Source organism: Chanos chanos, chromosome 16 (assembly GCF_902362185.1).
Source record: "Chanos chanos chromosome 16, fChaCha1.1, whole genome shotgun sequence".
Taxonomy (NCBI): domain Eukaryota; kingdom Metazoa; phylum Chordata; class Actinopteri; order Gonorynchiformes; family Chanidae; genus Chanos; species Chanos chanos.
In genome coordinates, this window is record NC_044510.1 from 14,819,326 (window position 1) to 14,829,113 (window position 9,788).

General features: G+C 42.8%; 1 protein-coding gene and 2 long non-coding RNA genes across 3 annotated transcripts in view; all 3 read right to left on the minus strand.

The window, feature by feature from the left end:
- Positions 1–1,171: 1,171 nt before the first annotated feature.
- Positions 1,172–1,918, minus strand: LOC115829917 (uncharacterized). The gene is made up of 3 exons (XR_004026001.1): positions 1,819–1,918; positions 1,431–1,599; positions 1,172–1,261 (listed from the first exon to the last, which is right to left on the minus strand). It is a non-coding gene; the product is annotated as an uncharacterized LOC115829917 (long non-coding RNA).
- Positions 1,919–2,062: 144 nt separating this feature from the next.
- LOC115829123 (uncharacterized) lies at positions 2,063–2,754 on the minus strand. Its single transcript, XR_004025995.1, has 3 exons — positions 2,647–2,754; positions 2,334–2,405; positions 2,063–2,148 (listed from the first exon to the last, which is right to left on the minus strand). It is a non-coding gene; the product is annotated as an uncharacterized LOC115829123 (long non-coding RNA).
- Positions 2,755–4,039: 1,285 nt separating this feature from the next.
- Positions 4,040–9,788, minus strand: part of rnf121 (ring finger protein 121) — a 12,268-nt gene continuing 6,519 nt past the window's right edge. Inside the window, exons 8-9 of the mRNA XM_030793512.1 lie at positions 7,505–7,606; positions 4,040–4,626 (exon numbers count right to left, since the gene is read on the minus strand). Of these exons, the coding sequence (XP_030649372.1) occupies positions 4,506–4,626; positions 7,505–7,606 (223 nt within the window). The 3' untranslated portion in view covers positions 4,040–4,505. The remainder of the gene's footprint in view (positions 4,627–7,504; positions 7,607–9,788) is intronic.

The following is a 9,788-nucleotide window of genomic DNA, read 5'->3' on the forward strand; positions in this document are numbered from 1 at the left end:
GTTTGGGGCGACTTCCTCTGAAAAATTCCTTGCCCGCCACTTTCAAATTACCAACTCCGCCTTGGTCGTACGTCATGGCTGTTACGTCACGACGGACGCACGCCATCCTTTACGTCGTACACTGTCCCTGCTATCGCCACCACCTGAAATTACCTTCACAGTGATTACAGCGCAAAATGCGAGAGCTTGTGGACTTGATTTGGGGAACTCATGGAAAATATTCACACACTCGTGCTCTAAATGTGAAGTCACAGATAAAAATAGTCACCAACATGTGATTCTGATGATACTTTGTAAACGACCGTTTAGTTACTGTGGTTGGAGCACATGCACTGTGATACTTTCATCCATATCTTAAGCTCATACTGCTTCGGTTTAATTTTAGACGTAGGTTTTCGGTTAGTTTTTAATTGATGGCTAACTTGAGGTCTTATGTATTTTCAGTTCACACAAGCCTGTATACCCAACCAACGAATTGGATAAAAACATGAATGTCTTATCTGATCAGTTAAATGTATACTTAAATGCCCATTGGGTTGTGATCACGGTACTTCTAAATGATCTTCTTCAAAAATTCTTAGAAAAATATGCATTTATTTCAGAGCTTGCAGGTTCACATGTGACATTTGTAATTCGACAAAAAGGACAAAATATCACTCCTTGTCAGTCATTTTTAAGGAGATGATCTGAATAAGCATACTTAGCTGCCCTCAACATCATATGAAATGAAAAGAAAAATTGAAATGAATCAAACAGACCAGCCAGATGTGCAATAGGTGCCAACCCAGTGGGCAAATTACAAACAACAAAGTGATAATGAAAATGAAAACACAACTAGTAGACAATATGAAGAATGATAAGACAGCATGGGGCTCAGCTGGGGTGGACGACACAGCCACAGCAGCGCAGGAAGCCACGAAGCCGCAGCAGCCATCAGGATGACGATAAAGAGAGAGACGAGAGGGAGGGAGGGAGAGAGGAAGGGGGGGGGACACCTAAGAAGAAATTAGCCACATTCAAACCAGACACTCATGCTCGAACAGATGAGCCACAGCCATGCAGGAGATGAGGGATTAACTAACAACCATCACAAACATTTGTCTCAGTCACTAGAATAGCATCACCGAAGACTATTATACAAAAAATGAATGTAAACACAAATGGTAGATAGTGTTGTCCTTCTTCCTCTTCTCTGATCCTCTTTCCCTGTTTAATTTGGCATTCTCCTCTATGATCTCTTCGCTAAGTCATCACATCGTGCCTGCACAGAGAATTAAAAAAACAAACAAACAAACAAACAAACAAAACAGGTCAGTACATCCACACACATACGTCCTTTCAAACGGCAATTTCAACTCCAGTATTTCAGTAAACGAGTGTGTAATATGTGTGTGTGTGTGTGTGTGTGTGTAAGAGGGAGAGACACTCACCAGTCTCTTTTGTCTTCTGCTGGATATTTTCTTGAGCTGCACGGTTCTGACGTCAACACCGACAGGATTTTGTGCTACGCAGGTGAACGTGTAATTGAAGTCTTGCTCGTGAACGCATTTAAATATCAGTTTTCTCTCCAGCAGCGCCACGTTACCATCTTCCATCATCCTAAAAATGAGTCAGACAAAGCAAAAAGAGTCAAGAGACAAGTCGCCGTCTGTAATGAAGTCACAAGCTCTTCAATGTTCTCGAGAAAAAGAGGGGAAAAAAAAGAAAAAAAAGACTTCTTCGGTCGTTGAACCGTTTCGATTTATCTATCCCTTCATGAGCTAAAAATGGAAAGAAATACACGAGATGTCATTTCTGTACTCTCCCAGCGGCGCTCACCTGACCCTCCCCGTCTTCACTCTGTCGTTGCCATAGTATCTCTCCAAGAAGCTGTTGTTCACCAGCCAATAAACAAGGGTCTCGTCCTCGAGGAACCCGGGGTTCACTGTGCAGCAGATCTTTAGCCGCTGACCTGCGAAAACAAACAGGTCACGTCAGGAAGGGAAGCCCCCGGACCCCACGCCACGGCAGGACTTTAAGGTAGCGATCACTGGTCAAACAGACGATTTAAACACTGCCACCCACCTTCACTGACATTAAACACTGAGACTGACTGCGGGCTTGACGAAGGAGAAATGATCTCAGGTCCAGAAACTTCTAGAATGTCACCTAGGCGAGGGAGAAAAAAACAAAAAAGGATAAGAATTAAACAAACAAACAAACTATGTTTGACGAGTCAGTCGGTGATAGTTCCATAAAACCTGGGGTGTTCTGCTCTGCTGTGAGTGCAGTAACTGGATAGTTAACACTGAGTGAAAGGTATGGTAAAGAGTCGACCTGCGGTGAGAACACACCTCCGTCTCCTGTGACACATGGGAAGCACAGGGCTCCAGTGAAAATAAGAAGGAAGCTACAGCACAGAAAGCCTGCAGAGAGAACACACCACGTTTTACAGATCTCCTGCCACACCAGCACAAACACACACACACATAATCCTCCTGTCACGCCACCTCCTAAACATTCCCTCTGCCTTTCTGAGGAGGCAGTCTCCTGGCAGATAAATCCACTTAAAAACCTAGATGTAGAGATAGAGAGAGAGAGAGAGAGAGAGAGAGAGAGAAAGAGAGAGAGATTAAAGTGTGACCAGAGTGTGAGGTTTCGATTTACCTGTGATGGAGTTTGTGTGTTTCATCCTGACTGACTGGGAGCTGCTGGTTGCTAAAGGAGAGCGGTAGGATTCACTCACTCACGACTGACTATGCTCTGACTGGGGCTTCCCTTTATATACAACCTTAAAGCAAACAGAAGCGCCACGAGGTTTCATTAGTCAGTTACTCTGCTGACTCATTCATTGTTTTCTTTTTTTTTTGTTTTGGTTTTTTTCCAGCAGAGGGGGTTTTCTCAAGATCCTCTCAATGAACTGTGAAGTTACATTTCCCCCTGGCACTTACATACGTGTGTATATATGCACGCACGCACACACACGTGCGCGCACGCACGCACACACACACACACACATATATATATATATATATATACACACCCACATATATATATATATATATATATATATATATATATATATATATGTGTGTGTGTGTGTGTGTGTGTGTGTATATAAAATAGTGATTATAAATTATATGAATAATAATAAATACATATATTCATTATATTATATATATATAAAATATCGATCGATTGATATAGATATAAACTAACTTGTCTGTGTATTACTGCAGGTGAATGATAAGGACATACGATTTGAAAAGCTCATTCAGTCCCGTCCACACAGTCACACTGATCATCACAATCAATCTATTTTACACACACACACACACACGCACGCGCACACACGCACGCGCACACACGCACGCGCACACACGCACGCACACTCACGCACGCACACACCCTTCACTGCACAGCAGTATTACTGCAGGTGAATGATAAGGACATACGATTTGAAAAGCTCATTCAGTCCCGTCCTCACAGTCACACTGATCATCACAATCAATCTATTTTACACACACACACACGCGCACGCGCACACACACGCACGCACACGCATGCACACACACCCTTCACTGCACAGCAGTGTGAGAAACCACACTTGACAAAGATTCGAGAGGCAACTGAGTGATGATTTGAACCGATATTATTTAAACAATTGAACGTACAGTCGTGATTTAAAAGGCTCTGTATTCCAGGAGCCTCTGATGGCTCAGCCCAGCCAATCAGCCAATCAGGGGATGCAAAAACAAAAACAAACAAATAAGGGAAACAGTGGGGGGGGGGCAGCTGCGATCCCCTTCACCCCGTTAAAACGGTTCCACCCGTCCGTCTGTCCGGTGTCGTGAACAAGCTTTCCTCTGGGCTCCTTCCTGAGCAGGTGAGTGTGTTCTAATGACACCATTAGAACAGACAAAAGCAAAACCGCTGTGGACCAGACCGCACCTGCTGAGACTCCCGTTCCGACCAGAAGGTGAGACGGAGTTTTCCCGGCTGGCGTTGATTACGAGGTGCCGCATCGACAAAGTTCCTCAGTGAACAGAATTTATACTTAAAAAAAAAAAAAAAAAAACAAAAAACACACACACACACATTAAGACTAATGATGTATTTCTTTCCACTTTATCTTTTTTGGGGTTTTTTTGTTTGTTTGTTTGGGGTTTTTTTTTGGAAGTCCTCAAAATTGACGCAACCAACTGATTTCAGACTGAGGCTTCACAGTGTTAGAAGTCCAAAAACTGAGAAAACAGGAAAAAAAAAAAAATTAACCGAATACATCCAACACAAGACTGCTAGTAGAACGGCGATTACTTTAAATACTGGAAGCTATGTACATTCCGCAAATTTTTCAACACAAACATACGCACGCACACACGCCCGCATACACACACACACACACACACACACACACACACAGAGTCCTTGAGTGAGTCCAAGTCATTTGGGCTAAGGAGGTAGCCCTTGATTTTACAGTTTTGTGTGTGTGTGTGGCACGCCCATGCCTCTCCACATGGACGTAGTTACTCCAACCCAAGGATGTAATTAATGCCCTGGACAAGTCCGATGATGACAGGTTGCCAGGCAACAAGGTAGCGTAACCAATCCAGTAACTGCCCGTACATGACATGTGGTCTTTCCCAGCTGAGCGACATCACGTTAAGGAAAAAAACAAAACAAAAGATATATACATACATACATACATACATATTATATATATATATATTTATACACACACACAAGTCTGGTTACATTTTCGGATGATAAGGCAGCTCACTTACTGAACCATATGCCCTGAGATACTAGGATTAACGGCATTAAAAAAACACCTCGGTGGTGTTAAAAAAAAAACACACAAAAAATGCATAATTAACGTGCTAACTTTGACGGCCTTAAGATATATACATACATACATACATATATATATATATACATATATATATTTATATACACACACACACACACACATATATATATATCTTATGGCCACCAGTGTATGAATTGCACATGCACATTTTCACCCAGTAAGCGTTCATTCAGGACGGGGACGGGGGTGGCGGGAGGAGGGGGGAGGGGACCAAAACCAAAAAATCGACTATATCCTCCTCATCTCATTCCTTCGCTCTCTGCAGCTAACAGTCGGGGTTACGCAGGGTAGTTTCCCAGGTTGCGGAGAGGTTTAAAAAACCGCAGTCTCACCATGTTTGTTATCTCAGTGACCGAGCAGCGAGTTTAGTCTACGGGATTAGCTAATCCACGGTTATCTTTCTCTGTTCTAAGAAATGACAGCCACTGAGTTCTGGTAAAACCAAGGGAAAGAAATCTTTTCATTCATTTGCGTGTGTGAGCTGGTAAATCCTCAGGTATTAACAGGAAAACTACTCTAACTGGAGGTCAAATAGAAACAGGGGGGATCCGTTTCCATTTACTGGATGGAAGTCTCCCACTGAAACCAAAGATTACCCAACACAGCACCATGTTCACCACAATAAACAGACATTTAAACATTTACACTAAAAAAAGCCAAACGAATATTAAAAAGTCTGTGGTTTTTGCAGTCACTGAAATGTTCTAGACACATTATTTACATAACAAGGGAAAAATGTTTAAATAATAAACAAATAATGTATTTATTTATTTGTAATCTTCTACGCCGTTACGTGGACACAAATTGAATGTTACACACAGGACCTAAAATATTTCACACATCTAATTTAATGGTCAATGGTCTAGTTTTGGATCCGTCTTGAACGCTTACACGTTTTCCTCAAATACTCGCAAACTTTCAGTCTCTTTTTTTTTTTTTTTTAGAACTATCTGACGAAAACTGACGTCGGTTCCCCGGTCGTTTCGACATGACTCACTCTATGATAGAGTAATATACCCAAAAACGGATTACGTGGCAGAGACTCCGTGACTGCTTTGTAGTTTGAAGAATAAGTGATGTGAGGGCCCATCACCATGGATACGAACGCTGAGAGCAAGCTCAGTAGCCACACTTCGTCAATGTGACAAAGCTGCTAGAAAAAAAAAAAAAAGACGTCACTTTTTGACGGAACCACAAACGCCTGGACGACATTCGTTTGGAACAAAGAGAAGTTGTGCAAAGTCAGTGGAGCTTGAGCCGCAGTTGAACATTCTTTGGTTTCCTTCCCTAAAACTTTCACAGGGTACATTTCATTTGCAGCGTAACTGTATTTTTAGGTAAATTACTAGCGTCTGCTGGATAAATTTCGTTATGATAAGAGATGCTTCTTTTTTCGATTTTTTTGTGCCAAGCCTTTCTTGGAAATGGCATAATCTCTGCAGTGGAGTAAAGCGCTCTTTGCTCAGGCAGAATTTCCCACTTAACACCACAGTGGAGATTTCCCAGTGAGTGAATCTCAGAGATACTAAACCAGTAATATCTCAGGCTCACTGTCCCCTTTGAGGTCCAAAGGAAGAAGCAAAAATGAAGAAGTTATGGGTAGAGAACAGGGGAAAAAAACCCCATTCTAATCCGCTCTGCAAATGTTTTTCTAAACTCTAATGAACTAATGTTTAGTGTTGATTGTTGGGATGTCGCAGGCTTAAGGGTCTCAGTCGGGCCAGATGACTGATGTTGAGTAATGGTGAATGACTCAGTGAGTCCAATCCTGATAATTCCACTGTGTTTCAATCACTGCTCTCTTACATAAAGGCCACAGATGAGAGCTTGACATGTTCAGACCGGTTCCTAGATGACCCAATGACTCACACACAGGCTCCTTGCCCCTACCATTCCTAATTAAATCGATGTCCTTTTATGGCATTTTGATTGAAGGGGGGGGGGGGGGGGGGGGGTGGGGGGGGGTGGAGCTAAGTGCTTCCTCAAACGCCAGGGGATGTGAAACCACACGACTAACTTGTGCATGCCTAACAACATAAGAACCCTAACAACATAAGAACCCTAACAACATAAGAACGGGGAAGGATCTGTGCCGAAGTGCTGGGTCACGTTGAGATCCACAGCCTGAGAAACCGTACGGTGACCGCTCGTGCCGTGTGGACGAGGGGCGTGGCGATCGTTCTGAGGGAGACCGCCGCCTTCGGGATAGACACGCTTCGCCGTCGGATGAAGGTGACCCGTTCATAGTGGCTTTGTAATTGCAGGCGGATCGCTGTGCGATCCGCGGGGTCCTAAACTACGACAGAGAGAAAGCACCCCACCTTGTAGCGGAGCTGTCTTAACATCTGAACCGCCTACACCATCGAAACCTCCAGGCCAACATGTTTCAACAAATTCCCCACCTTTAAATGTCACAGGGCGGTGGGTAAACTAAATATTTATCTGGATAAGACAAGCAGTTGTAGACACAACCAATGTGTGTAGGTGGTGACAGCACATCCACCACTGGGATATGCACAATAGATTATCTGCTGATTCACTCCCTGGAGGAGAAGGTTCCTCACAGTCATGAGAACATTCAACTTTGACAGAATTTGAGAGGAAAAAAAAAAAGAAAGAAAAGAAAAGGAAAAATCAAGAGGAGCAAAAGGATACGGGTTACTGAACATCCTTTTCAGGTCCACCTTCTCCTTACAGTACGGGCACGTTTGCTTCTTGCCGACAATGCACCAGCCCCGTATGCAAAACTCGTGGAATCTGAGGTGACAACAGGTTAAGGAACACAGCACGAGAACAAATGATAGAGAGAGAGAGAGAGAGAGAGAGAGAGAGAGAGAGAGAGAGAGAACAATTAAAATGCATTCAAACGTTTTAAATGTGTCAGTGTTTAGGCCAATTCAAATTGTGGCGTTCAGATGACGGAGGAATAGAATTGAAATCAGCTCATATTCAATGGTAACAAAAACACACACACACACACACACACACACACGAATCAGATACATACAACTACGTATTAGGGCCAAATTGAGGGGGAAAAAAAAGAATTCTGAGATTTGGAGAATACGGTCGTAATATTACGAGAATAAAGTCATAATTTAGAAAAAAAGGTCATAATATTACGAGAATAAAGTAGTAATTTAATGAGAATTCAGTCATCATATTTCAAGGAAAAAAAGTCGTAATACGTTTCAGGTGTTATTCCTTACTTCCAGTCTGATCTTACAGCCTGTCGGTTCTTCTTTAACTTTACTGGGCATGTGAAAACAAAGGTGATACTGGGCTGGGGTGATCTTATACTGGTCAGACTGGGAGTGAGTGAGGTTTTGCTGTGTCACTGATGACGTGACGTTTGAGTGATGTGGCGTGACTTGGGGTGATGATTTGACAGAATTTGTCAAGGTTGGTATGACGTTTGACTTTAGGTGTAAGTGGAAATTAACATGGTGTATAAGTAGTCATAGAGATGTCAAAAAATGACGTTTGAACCGTGGGTGGTTAACATTTATAGCTCACCAACCCCCCCCCCCTTTCCAATGGCATGCAGAAAAAAAAACCCTTACTAATCATGACTTAAGAGGTTTGGTCTACCCTGTCCTGTCCTGGTTTTAAATTTCATCAAACACATGACAAGCAATGAATCTCTCTCCTCAACTATTTCATTCTGCATCAAAAAAAAAACAAAACAAAACAAAACTATTGACCACCTCTTCCAAACAAGACAAGATGGAGCTCCGCTCTGCATGTGGGAGGGTGTGTGTGTGTGTGTGTGTGTGTGTGTGTGTGTGTGTGTGGAGGGGGGGGGGGGGGGTTAAGTGTGTGGTTTAAGAGGGAAGCTATTGGAATTGTTTAGAATTGAAATACACTGACCTACAATGACTGTCAGCCTCTGTATACCTAAGAGGTCGGTGTTTGTGTGCACTGCCCGTGTGAAAATACAGGTCCACTTTCCGTATTGTGTTGTAACACAAGTGTGAGAAGTGGAAAAGTTTTTACTGAGGAATTTCACCACTGTCACGCATTGAACTTCACTACACTATTGCCCTGTGTCCATTGCCTGCGTTAAAACATACATCATGTGCCTTACCAGCTGAGCCACTAGCTTCAAACTGAAACTCGCTCAAGTTTCAAACATACACTCGCTCAAGTTTCAAACAATCCTGTGTGACCTCTCTGGGTTGGCCTAACACACACACACACACACACACATACACACAATTAAAAATCTCACTGCTCTTTAACTATGACTTGCTCATTTAAAACAAGGAACAAATTACTGTCCAATTAGCTAAAAAAGGATGGAGAAACACATTCCCCATGAGTCAGGCTGATCTAAAAAAAAAAATAAAATAATGATAATAATAACAGCCAGGTTATTTTGGGGAAAAATTCTGATGTTGATACATGCAATAAATGCATGACTATTTTAACCTAAAACAGAATCACCTTTAATTGTGTGTGTGACTAACGCCCTACCACGACCCAAGGCCTGGCCAGAAAGACAGACCTGACAGAGCACAAACACACACACACACACACACACACACACACACAACTATGCTAAAGGTGAGGAACACCCATGGTACAAAAAAAAAACAAAACAAAACAGAAAACAGCCACAGGAGGCTACCCAGAGGGTATCACCTTGACAAAACAAAACACTGAAGCCATGAGAGACTGAACTGAAAAAGAGAGAACGTGTGTGTGTGTGTGTGTGTGTGTGTGTGTGTGTGTGTGTGTGTGTGTGCGTGCGTGCGTGCGTGGCACGACACATACTCACGCAAAAGTCAAAGGAAGGAGAAGCACTAGGTAAAGGTCGCGTCAGACCTCGATGATGCCGATACCGATGCCGATTCCTCTTTAGCTATTGTTTGAACGAGAAGCTCTTTCCATTAAGGCCAGCAGCGCGTGAGCCGCATCCCTTTTCTTGGTCTAATAC